Source organism: Bos javanicus, chromosome 3 (genome assembly GCF_032452875.1).
Source record: "Bos javanicus breed banteng chromosome 3, ARS-OSU_banteng_1.0, whole genome shotgun sequence".
Lineage (NCBI taxonomy): Eukaryota > Metazoa > Chordata > Mammalia > Artiodactyla > Bovidae > Bos > Bos javanicus.
Window position 1 is genome coordinate 43,796,067 of NC_083870.1, and position 13,048 is coordinate 43,809,114.

General features: G+C 39.4%; 1 protein-coding gene across 11 annotated transcripts in view; it reads left to right on the top strand.

Moving 5' to 3' along the window:
- The window catches only part of FRRS1 (ferric chelate reductase 1), a 96,838-nt gene that overhangs the window by 19,381 nt on the left and 64,409 nt on the right, over positions 1-13,048 (top strand). For 3 of the 11 annotated variants that reach the window (XM_061411092.1, XM_061411093.1, XM_061411094.1), the window contains 2 exons: positions 6,601-6,824; positions 7,570-7,831. The exons of 1 other annotated variant lie outside the window; for it this stretch is intronic. In XM_061411092.1, coding sequence (XP_061267076.1) covers positions 7,805-7,831 — 27 coding nt within the window. In that variant the 5' untranslated portion in view covers positions 6,601-6,824; positions 7,570-7,804. Of the gene's footprint in view, positions 1-3,288; positions 3,669-4,857; positions 5,017-6,600; positions 6,825-7,569; positions 7,832-13,048 lie in introns of those variants that run through there. 7 more of the 11 variants (XM_061411091.1, XM_061411090.1, XM_061411101.1 and 4 more) reach the window with 7 other exon arrangements.

Sequence of the window (13,048 nt, forward strand, 5' to 3'; positions counted from 1 at the left end):
TATTCTACTATTTGTTGCCTCCAGAGTGTTTTTAATTTCATTTATTGCATTATTCATTATATATTGACTCTTTTTTATTTCTTCTAGGTCCTTGTTAAACCTTTCTTGCATCTTCTCAATCCTTGTCTCCAGGCTATTTATCTGTGATTCCATTTTAATTTCAAGATTTTGGATCAATTTCACTATCATTATTTGGAATTCTTTATCAGGTAGATTCCCTATCTCTTCCTCTTTTGTTTGGTTTGGTGGGCATTTATCCTGTTCCTTTATCTGCTGGGTATTCCTCTGTCTCTTCATCTTGTTTAAATTGCTGAGTTTGGGAGTCCTTTCTGTATTCTGGCAGTTTGTGGAGTTCTCTTTACTGTGGCGTTTCCTCGCTGTGTGTGGGTATGTAGAGGTGGCTTGTCAAGGTTTCCTGGTTAGGGAAGCTTGTGTCGGTGTTCTGGTGGGTGGAGCTGTATTTCTTCTCTTTGTTCAGTCGCGCTATGGGGAGGGAGGGAGGGATGCTGCAAACAAATGACACTGGCGTGCGCTCGCAGTGCCTCAGCCACACTGGGTCTGCCCCCGCTCACGGCGCGTGTAGCCTCCCTGCCCACACTGCTCAGGCTCTAGGTTGTTCCGCTGGGAACAATCCGAGGCTGGCCCTGGGTTGCATGCACCTCCCAGGTCCAAGCCGCTCAGGTTCAGGCACTCAGGTAGTCCTCAGAGGCGCAGACTCAGTTGGGGCTGCGTTTTGTGCTCTTCCCAGGTCCGAGCAGCTCAGGTGATGAGGTGTTTGGCGAGCGCCAATGCTGCGACTTATCGCCTCCCCGCCACTTGGTTATCTGGGTGTAAAACCGGCGCACCTTCTCAGGCAGATGTTGACCGTCCAGACCCCCAATAAGTTTTAGTTAGCAAAGAAGCCAGTTTTATAGATAATGTCTCTCTGGGGCTGAGATTGCCCCCTTCCGGCTCTGGCTGTCTGTCACCGGAGGGGGAAGGTTTGCAGCCGCCTACCTCTGTTTAGTCCTTTGTTCCGTGCGCGGGCTGGCGGTGTCTTAAGTTAGGGCTGGCTTTTCGCATGGTAGATATCCCACAGTCTGGTTTGCTAGCCCAAATTATTTCGCTCAGATAGTGCTCAGGGTATTCAGGCCAGATTCTTACTCTCAGCGATGCAGCCCGCGCCTCCCTGCCCAGCCCCCGCTTGCTAATGGCGGATGCAGGCGTCTGCGCTGCTTCTTCGCTGGAAGAGTTACCGTAGGGCTCGCAATCTGCGAGTTTTAATTGTTTATTTATTTTTTCTCCCTGTTATGTTGTCCTCTGTGCTTCCAAAGCTCGGCACGGATTCGGCAGTGAGAAGGTTTCCTGGTGTTTGGAAACTTCTCTCTTTTTAAGACTCCCTTCCCGGGACGGAACTCCGTCCCTCCCTCTTTTGTCTCTTTTATTGTCTTTAATATTTTTTCCTACCTCCTTTCGAGGAGTTGGGTTGCTTTTCTGGGTGCCTGATGTCCTCTGTCGGCATTCAGAAGTTGTTTTGTGGAATTTACTTGACGTTTAAATGCTCTTTTGATGAAGTTGTGGGGGAGAAAGTATTTTCCCCGTCCTACTCCTCCGCCATCTTGACGCCTTCCCCCTGGAAAAGATTCTGATGCTGGTAGGGATTGAGTGCAGGAGGAGAAGGGGGAGGCAGAGGATGAGATGGCTGGATGGCATCACCGACTCGATGGGCGTGGGTTTGGTTGAATTCCGGGAGTTGGTGATAGACAGGGAAGCCTGGCGTGCTGCAATTCATGGGGTCGCAAAGAGTCAGACACGACTAAGTGACTGAACTGAATTGAACTTGTCTTCTTACTCTGCTATTTTTCTGGGGACTCTCATCCCCATCCAGAGTTTTAATTTTCTCCTTTAGACTTCTGCTTCAAGTTATGATGAATAGGCTTCAGTGTGGTTAACACATCAATCCTCCCACCACCAGAAATAACAAAAATCTGGACATAATAGTTTACCCATAGCTTGTGAGTCTTTATCTGTACATGATACCCTTCTCTTTTAGGGGAAAAAAAATCTGCTTCTGGCTCTCTCTTTTGAAGTAGAAAATTAGTTCTTAGAATAATACAAAGCAGACTTCTTCAGGGAGCCTTCCTTGATTTTCCTGGCCATCTCCAACTCCCCATTATGGAGGCCCTTATTAGCCTCTGTATATCTCTTTATTAATGCATAATATAGCAGCAATTTTACATTTACTTGTGTGATTAGTGAGGCCATTGAGTAGAGTATTTAAAACCAAGGATTTAAAAATAAATACAAAGAAAGTGTTTTCGAGCCAAGACTGCCTGGCTTGGAATCTTGGGTCTTAAATTCTTGGTGCCTCAATTTCCTTAACATGGAAATAGTAATACAACCTATTTTCAGAGTTGTTATGGGCCTTAAATGATTTATATAGTGCTTAGAACATGGCTTGGAGCATAGTAAGCACTGTCACCTGTGATTTTTGGAATTTAGTTTTCATCTGTCTCTCCTACATTTTGCTCATGATTTTGTCCTCAGTGTCAACACAGTTCATGAGACATTGCAGGCATGCAGTAACTGTCAGAGTCACGTATAAATAAAAGTGTTTGGACAAAAGAAATGCTATATACATGGGAAGCAGATTTGTATAAGTGAAAAAGTAGAGAGTCTGCACTGTGTTTTTAAAAATGATTCTATTTAAATAGTCATTCGCTGTTTCTATTTGTACAACCTATGCAAGAAGGGAAATAGGTAATTATTTTTAATTCTAGGAGAATTCAAACAATATTTTATGCTGGATGAGTTCATTATAACAGAATCAGTCAAGTCAGAGACTTTCAGTTAAAATATTACTCAAATATTTCATAACTGAAGAATATAGTCAAATTCAAATTTCTGTATTAAATACATAAGAAGTAGACATAATTCTTCATAACAAACCATGAAAATAAACATTTTAGTCTCAGAGCTTAAGGATTATACAACAAAGAATCATTTTAGGTTTTAAAATAGCACACATATCTTGTAAACATGTTAAGGACTCGAGTTTTTGATGACAAGGTACCAAATAAATATAAATCTGACAAGCAAACATGGCTGGCAAGCATGCATATGAAATTATTTCTTTGGTTTAGAGGTTGCTGGATTCTTTGACTCATTATGAATTATTGGACATTAATAGTTGAGAAGTACCTGTGCCACATGAGCAGCAATAATTCAATGCAAACAAATCTAAACTTGAAATATTCCTAAAGTAGTATATTGTCATTTGTGTATTAGCTCAGGCTGTCATAACAAATTACTACAGATTGTGTGGCTTACACAACAGAAATGTATTTCTCACAGTTCTGGAGGCCGGGAAGTCTAAGATCAAGGTGCCGACTGGTTTTATTCCTGGTGAGGGCTCTTTCCTTTGTTTGCAGACAGTTATCTTCTCACTGTGTCATCACATGGTGGAGGCAGAGAGCTCTGGGGTCTCTTCCTCTTCTTATAAGAGCACCAGCCCTATCAGATTAGAGCTCTACCCTTATGCCCTCATTTAACCTTTATCACTCCTCACAGGGTCTGTCTCTAAATACAGTCACACTGGGTGCTGAGCCTTCAACATATGAATTTTTGGGAGAACACCAACATCCAATTCATAACACCATTAAAAAGGAGGAGAAAATATTTTTATTGGGGTGAGTATACCAAAAACTTTCAGAAGAGGCTTTTAAGATTGGTTTTAAAATGATCTGGACTTGCAGAGACGGGGAGGAAAATTATGCCATGATCTGAATAGTGTATGTGGAAACCAGACGGGATGTAGGATCTATGTAGGGCTAATGAGGATTTCAGAATATAGTCAAATTCTGATTGGTTTCATAGTATGTGAGGAGAAAATGAGTGAATTTCAGGTCATTGAGAAATTTGAATGATGAGTTATGGAGTTTGTACTGTATTGCGTGAGCAGCAGGAACCCACAGTTTTAAAAAAGGACTGTTAAGATCCGATTCTTAGATTAATCAAAGAAGATTAATCTAATAGAAATGTCAAGGGGCTGAAATTGGCAGTTTAGTACTTGTTAGGAAGTTATATTAATAGTCAGGAAAGAGGTAATGAGAGCCTGAGCTATAATAGTGGTAGCAGGTATTTACTCATGAGTCAAACACTGACCTTTCTCATAATACTCTAATGGAAAACATACAAATAAACTAGTAATTACAATATAATAGGATAAAAGCTGGAATAAGATTCAACTGACTAAAAATATATAACAGTAACATTAAACTTGTATATGCCTATAATATATACTCAATATTTACAAAGCAAAAGTGGATAAAACTATAGGGAAAAACTGATAAATCTACAATCACAATGGAATATTTCAACATGTATCACAAAATTGATGATAGGTTAAGCAGATAAAATATTAGAAAAGATACAGAAGATTTGAATAATGGAAGTAATTATATCGATGTTGGCTCAAATCAGAGAACAATATATTCAGCAATTAGAGAATTTATATAAATGCTGTTTCTCCTTTTCCCTTTCTCAAATTCTCTTTTATAGTCACTATTTCCCAACTTTTCAAAAGAAATACCTCTTATTCATCCCAAATCTTCAAGGATGCATCACTCGGGATAAACAATCTTGAGAGGAACAGTCAGAGTATTGGTATTGGAGAAGGCTCTTAGAAACCTTTCATAGGCCATTGCCTTTTCCTGTCTTGTATGAATGTCTAGTAAGGGTGAGACATGGCATTAGTAAAAGAGTAGTTTCACCCTTAAGGGGATGTTCCAAATTCAGTAGCATGGGACAGTTGCAGTGATGAACTGTGGTTGTTTGACTACCTTACTCTTTCATACTCTCATTATTACCAAATAATGAGTTACTCATGAGGGAGTCATAGCAGAGCAACACACTCACTGGGGTAGGGGAGAAAGCGGGGCAGGGAGGACCTGGTGGAGCTGGCCCTGGTGCTGAGCCCCCATGCCATAGCTATAGCCTGGCCAGTCAAAGGAGTGGAGACTCTTAAGTCTTGCCCTGGTAAGAAGCACCTCCTAAGAAAGAAACTGGGAGAAAATGATAGATGTGGCTTAACCAATAACTGCCAATAATGATGAAACAAAAAGTAGCTCTTCTAAACTATCAGTAATAAAATGTATCAACTATATTGAGGAAAACACACTTGATTATCTATTTTCCCATGGAAAATGATATCAAAATGAATTGTCATTTGAAGAGATGATTAAAAGTATTGAGCCAATAAGTGTAGAAAAATTGTTAAAGAGATATGAATTAATATTGTTATTCTTATATTTTCTAAGTTACATGATGTTTATGGAATTTATCCTTTTAAAATGTATAATTTGTCATAATTTTATTCTAATATTATTTAAGTATTTACTTTTCCACCTAAGTTTTTAAATTTATAATGTATTCTTTTCACAAAGAGGTCTGGATCTCATATAAGCTTTAGACCAACAAAACCTGAATCCATCCCTAGACTTGATACATTTTCTATTTCTCTTCCTATTTGTCTTTCTGTTTTTCCCACCATTCTTTTTCATGCTCTTAAAAAAGTAGGACCTAAACTAATATATAAGGAATGTAAAATAAAATATTTTTAAAAATCACCTATGATACCGTACCCTAAACTTCAGAAAACCAGTGTTATTAAATCAAGTTCTCCTTCTCTGATGTTAAGTTATTCTAATTATCAGATATAAAATATATTAATATATCATAAATTTTACTAACAAAACTCATTCTCATCTACTTGCGTTTAAAAATAAGATTTTTTTTTTAGTGCTATAAATATAAATGAAAAACCAGAATAGCTAAATACTGACTCATTCTAGTCATGAAGGTAATATTAATCCAAGGATAAATTAACTTTTAAACATATTAAAAAATATTAGTCAACTTAAAAAATTCATGAATGATACATTCTTTTTCAAATTTCTTTTACATGTATACAGGCAAAATGTTTGGAGACAACTGAGCTAGACAAATAACTATGGAAGACTGTATAAATCAATCATGCAACTCTTTTAAGGGAGCTGCCATCTATTTTTAACTGTCCTGTTGGTAGATTTCAGCAGACAGCTGCATTAGATGGATGGAGGCTGCCTGAGGGTGTGAAGAATATTGCGTTGGCCCACTTATCTCCAGTTGTGAAACCTTTAAAAACCCTAATATTTAAAAATAAGTAATTGAGGCTAAACATTTTTAAAGTTTGGGGTGGAAATAGCTCCCATTAGTGCCATAGAACAGAACGTGGGAACCTACAGGCCTATAATAGCAGGAGTTCTGGCCCATTTCCCTCAAGGCCCTCCTTTTATTTGTCCAGAAATCCTTGTGTTCTTCTTATCAGTACTTAGGAACAGGTGAAAGTGAGGCTGGAATTGATCCAGACCACCTTTTTGGCTCTCTTGTTGATGGATGACTCTAATGGAGGTGCTTGTTTTTAGTTCAGAATTTTTTCCTGCATAACAGGCTTTGCTTTAGGGCTGCCTAGGACCTGGAGCACCAGCAGTAGCTGATTTATGGGGGTATTCTTATAGAAAAGGAGTCTATTCAAACTGATCATAACTCCAGAATCTTTGTTCTTTTCATTTCTTCCCCCAGTCATTTTCCCTGGGGCTGAATCTATTAGATCTACACAGGAGAGCATTGAGAGAGCTAATTGGAAAGATTGCTAAGCTTGCTGCAAGAAGCCAGAGAGGGGCATTTTATTTCTCACTTGGATGCTTGCTGAGCCGCAGAACACGTAGGTCTCCCCTGGAGCTGTCATGGAAGTATGGTGATGAAATTACTAGGAGAACTTGGCTTGTACCCTCTGGGACTTGGAGGTAAACATGAATATAGAGACTGGTGCCTATTTCTAGTCTAGAGATTTCTGAGGGAGTCTCTATGGATTAGCCCATGTTTGTGGGGCTTGAGGAGACTGTAGTAGAGTATACATAAATAAAGAAGGAGACAATCCCTTATCATATCCATTTGAAGAGGACCTGGAAGTTCTTGAGACTTCTAAGAAAAACGTTATGAGACAAAAAGGAAAACAAGAGTTGCCATGTAGGAAGATAAACTTGTCCTAGTCTACCTCAGTGGGGGATAATACCAAGAATTTCCTGGTGTCTACTGCCACCATGTGGGTACTTACATTTACTGAATTCAAATGTGAGTATTTCCCTCTTTAGGCTAATCCTAAACCAAAGTACAAATAACTCTAAGTTGTTTTAGTGCTCTTCAGCCTCAGATTGGCTCCTAAGTCCCCTCAAGCTCCTCTGCACTCTCAGACTCACAAGGAGGTTCCATCACTAAGTACTCTTCTCTTCTGTAGCACTCTGTTAAAATAGTACTAAAACCATGTTGCTAAGACCTCAGTGACTTTGAGCTCTGAAATCAGTTTGAGGCAGAGAAACTCCAAAATGGTCCCCACTTATCTGTTTCCTTTTATTCATGCCCCATGTCACCATTTTACCGTTATCGTGGGTGGGACCTGTGTCTAGCTTCTAACTGACAGATTATGGCAGAGGCGATTGGGTGTCACTTTCATAATTAAATTACATAATGCTGTAATTTCCGTATTGCTAGCAGAGTACCCTGACTGCCTCTGGACTTGAGTGCATGAAGCAAGCATCCGTGTCTGGGAGACCCAGTGAAAATGAACTTTAGGGCAACTACTGGCTGTCAGCAGGCAAGAAACGGAGGCCCCCAGTCCAGCAGGACAGAGATCGCTGACTCCTGCTAGCAAGCATATGAAGCTGAGAGCAGATCCCTCTCCAGTTGAGCTTTCAGATGAGATGCTGGAAACCTCGACTGAAGCTTCATGAGAGACCCCGAAGCAGAGGACCTGGTGAGCTATACCCAGGTTGTGCGAGATGGTACATGTGTGTTGTTGTAGCCACTAAATGTGTGCTAATTTGTTATACACAATAGGTAACGAATATGCAGTTTTGTGGTTTTGCTTACATCACTCCCCTCTTCACAGGACTGCAGTATAAGTCCTTGGAGATTGTTCTCGGAAATAAATATAACTGACAGTCACCACTCTGTGCTCAGAATTGTCCTTCTCCTTCCACCAAAGGTCTGTTACCTGATCAGCTTTGTTGTGCTTGATTTCTCTGGGAAAAGTTCTCTCTCAGGTGACCTTAGCTCCTCACACAAAGGGAGCTTTGTGGGGCCTGCCTATGTGGTTCCCCAGATAAGCCTGAATACTCTTAAATCCAGCAATGGTGCAGCTTGGCCTAAAGCTAAGAGCTCACAATATGTCAGATAATTTGTCAATTTCCAGATGCATTATACCAAGGGTCCCCAACTCCCCCAGGGCCACAGATCAGTACTTCAGAGCAGTGAGCAGTGGGTGAGCAAGAGAAGTTTCATCTGTATCTACAGCTACTCTAGTTGCAGGAAAACAAGCTCAGGACTCCCACTGATTCTCCATTATGATGAGTTGTATAATTATTTCATTATATATCACGAAGTAATAGTAAAAGAAGTAAAGTGCAAAATAAATGTAATGCGCTTGGGATCGTCCTGAAACCATCCCACCCCACCAACTCGTCGGTGGAAAAATTGCCTTCCATAAATCCAGTCCCTGGTGCCAAAAGTTTAGGGACTGCTGCATTGACACTACTGTAGCTATAGTTATTAGATTGACATTAAACTTTATTCTTCATTTAAAAAATGTTGCATGCCCTGTGAAATACTTGACTATGAGTAGAAATATAATTCAAAAAAAGACACATGTACTCCAGTGGTCATTTCAGTACTATTTACAATAGCCAGGACATGGAAACAACCTAAATGACCATCAACAGAGGAATGGATAAAGAGGAGGTGGTGCATAGTAAATATGATGGAATATTACTTAACCATAAAAAGGAATGAAATAATGCCACTTGTAGCAACATAGATGGACCTGGAAATGATCATACTAAGAGAGGTAAGTCAGACAGAGAAAGACAGGTATCATATGACATCACTTTTATGTGGAACCTGGAAAGATGAGACAAATGAAATTATTTACAAACCAGAAACAGACTCACAGACTTTGAAAGGAAACTAATGGTTACCAAAGCAAAATGGTTGGGGAGAGGGATAAATTCAGAGTTTGAGATTAACATATATACATAACTAAATATAAAATAAATAATCAAGAAGGACCTAGTGTATAGCACAGGGAACTCTCCTCAATATTCTGTAATAACCTATATGAGAAAAGAATCTGAAAAAGAATGAAAATATGTATATGTATAATTGAATAACTTTGCTGTACGTCTGAAACTAACAAAATTGTAAATCAATTATACACCAACATAAAATAAAAATTAAATTTAAAAAAGGAAGACTATTGGATTTCTTGGATTTGACCAGACAGGAGGATAGAACTGTTTCCTGTGAATGTGTGCCGCTCTCCAAGAAGAGGGTCAAATGATTTAGAGATTCTCAGGGCCTCTACCTCAGTCTCAACAAGGCAGATAGCCTCTGGCCTCCAAATGCAGCCTGAGGATTAGGAGTGCCCTCTGGAGCTATGAGACTGGGACCACCCTGCAGAGTCTTGGAGGCATGACTCACCCTCTCAAATCTCCCCCTTCCCTTTCTTCCCCCCACTACCCTCACCAGCAGAGCTACAAAAGGAAGTGGGTAAGGCAGAGCATTGAACCAAAAAGGATTATTCCTGAACTTTAAGATCTGAGGGAAATTCACCTTGCTAGATTTTGAATTTGCTTGGGATTTACCATCTTTTCCTTTTTTCCTGTTTCTCCCTTTTGGAATGCTAGTATCTATCCTATGCCTGGCCTGGCATATTTTGGAAGCTTGCCTGATTTGGAAACTTGCCTGGTTCCACAGGTTCACAGCTGGAGAGGAGTTATGCCTCAGGATACTTGGAGACTCATACTTACTTGATTTAGATGTTATTTAGATGGCACTTTGGACTTTAAAGTTCTTGCTGGAATGAGTTAGACTTTGGGGCTGTTAGGATGGAATGAATGTGTATTGCCTATGAGAAGGATATGAATTTTGAAGAGCCAGGAGTGGAATCTTTGTGTCCCATCAAATTCATATGTTGACGCCCTAACCCTCAGTGTGATGGTATTTGGAAATAGAGACTTTGGGAGATAATTAGGGTTAGATTAAGTCATAAGGGTGGGGCCCTCAGAATGAGATTAGTGGCTTTACAAGAAGAGGAAGTGAGAGACTTGCTCTTTCACAGCAAGGGAAGGCCAGGTGAGGACATAGAAACAAAATGGTAGTCTGCAAGTCAGGAAGAAGGCTGTAATCAGGAGCCAAATTAGCTGGTACCTTCATCTTAGACTTCTCAGTCTCCAGAACTGTGAGAAATACATGTCCATGTATTATTTAAGCCATAGAGTTGACTCATTGGAAAAGACTCTGATGCTGGGAGGGATTGAGGGCAGGAGGAGAAGGGAACGACAGAGAATGAGATGGCTGGATGGTATCACTGACTCAATGGAAGTGAGTTTGAGTGAACTCTGGGAGATGGTGATGGACAGGGAGGCCTGGAGTGCTGCAATTCATGGGGTCGCAAAGAGTCAGACACAACTGAGCGACTGAACTGAACTGAGTCTATGGTGTTAATGTTTTTATGCAGAGCAGACTAAGAGTACAGGGAACACTTACATTATATTGCAATAGGGAGCATAAAAAATTAGAATAGACAGGAGAAATGAAACCAAGGAAAATTTTGTCAAGATGGGAGAAATACATGTTTGTGTGCCAGTGGAAATGAACTTGAGAGTGAATCAAGCCCCTCTCTGAATGGATGTACTAATTCTAGGCACAGTGGAAAATAAGACTGATGATCTCTGCTGTCTTGACATTTACATTTTAATTGAAACATGGTGTGTATGTGTGTGTGTGTGTGTGTGTGTATGTGTGTAAGGAAGACAATGAACAATTAAACAAACAAAAAAACACCAAATGAGTTCATATCTGAGTAATGTGAATAATACTCACAAATCAGGCTATGTGATTCCAATAAATGGAATGAGTAAGAGACTGGATGATACTAAGGATACTGTGTGGAGTGCATTTACTTCTTTATACTATAAGAAACAAGATTCTAAGAAACCCCAAGGCAAAACAGTGAAACATTAAACACTATGGAAAAGTCAATGCTCCAAATGTGAAGCAACACAGAATTGTCTGATTTGTAACAATGGGTAGAGCAGTAAGAAAAGAGAGTCTGTATTGTACATTGTCATGCTGAGTGGCACTTGGATCAAGACTTTGGAGACATAAATTAGGAAATCTATCCTGAATCTTCAATGAAAAATGTTAAAATAATAATTGTAATATAGATGTTGGTGATGGACAGGGAAGCCTGACATGCTGTAGCCCATGGGGTTGCAAATAGTCAGACACAACTGAGTGACTGAACTGAACTGAGATGTCTTTATTGTTTTCAATTTTTAAATAAATTTACAGGCAAAGCAGGCAAGACTTAATTATGGTTACAGAATAGAATGTAAATGTTATTCACCTTGACCAAGTTATTAACAGAAGACAGGAGGGGATGGGGAAAAGAATGAATATAGCATGCTAGAGGTCCTATTATCCCCATCTACTATAGGAGAAATTCAAAGGATGATGTCTGTATTTGAGACTATTAGAATTTTATATATTAAGTCACACAAGCAGCCAGTGAAAGTGAAAAGTGAAAGCAAAAGTGATAGTTGCTGAGTTCTGTCCAATTCTTTGCAACTTCATGTAGCCCGCTGGGCTCTTCTGTCCATGGAATTCTCCAGGCAAGTATACTGCAGTGGGTTCACAGGCTCTTCCCCATAGAACTAAAAATAGTAATATGAACTTATAGAGGGAAGAAGTGAGCAGAGTGGCAGGAAATTAATTAAAAATGTCTTAAGATATATCAAGAAATAGTAGGAAGAGTATATCATTAAGAAAAATGATATTAACCACCAGAAGAACCAAAGCAGATACATATAAAAAAGATTTTGCCCCTAGGTTTGGGAACTGATGGTACCAGACAGAAGAACACAGAATGATTGCTTTTCATTATTGTTGTTGCTGTTGTTCAGTTGTAAATCATGTCCAACTCTTATGTGACACCATGGAGTTTGCCCTCCAGGGTCCTCTGTCCATGGGATTTTCCAGACAAGAATACTGGAGTGGGTTGCCATTTCCTTCTCCAGGGGATCTTCCTGACCCAGGAATTCAGCCTGCATCTCCTGTTTGGTAGATGGATTCTTTACCACTGAGCCACCTGGGAAGCCCATTGCTTTTCATTCTAAGGCTTCTATACTACTTGGATTTTAAAAACCATGTTTTATTTTGATAAAATTTTAAGAACTAAATATGTATAAACAACTTGCTGCAATGAGAAGAATGTCTCCTTCTCTCTGAGTAAGCTGTTTACAAAGAGCTTTTCTTGGGGTGGAGTGGTGTAGGCAGAAAACCTCTGAGTTAAAACTATACCCACCATGCGTCCATCATTTCTGTAATGCTGAATTAATATCCTTATATATTACCAAATGATGTCACAAAATGAAATTTCCTTCATTGTTTAAATCCTCACATATTGTTGGTTAGAATGAAAAAAAAAATGGTACAGTCACTTTGGAAAACCGTTTGGCAGTTTCTTGTTAAGTTAAACATACAGATGTAAATATTTATAGTGGCTTTATTTCTAATTGCTGCAAATTGGAAACAGCTCAAATGTCTTTCAGGTGGTGAATGGATAAACAAACTAGTATATACATACACTGGAAAATTATTCAGCAATAACAAGGAACGAACTTCTGATGCGTGTAACATGGATGAATCTCAAATAACTATGCTAAGTGAAAGATGCCAGATGCAAAAGGCCATAGAGGCTATGATTTCATTTATGTATGATATATATGATATTCTGGAAAAAGCAAATCTATAAGGAGAGAAAGCAGATTAATGATATTATGTGTTGCCCCAAAATTCACATGTTGAAGTCCTAGCTCTGGGATCTCAGAATGTGACCTTATTGGAATAGTGTCTGTACCAGGGAAATCAAGTTAAAAAGAAGCCTTTAGGTAGACCTTCATTCAGTATCACT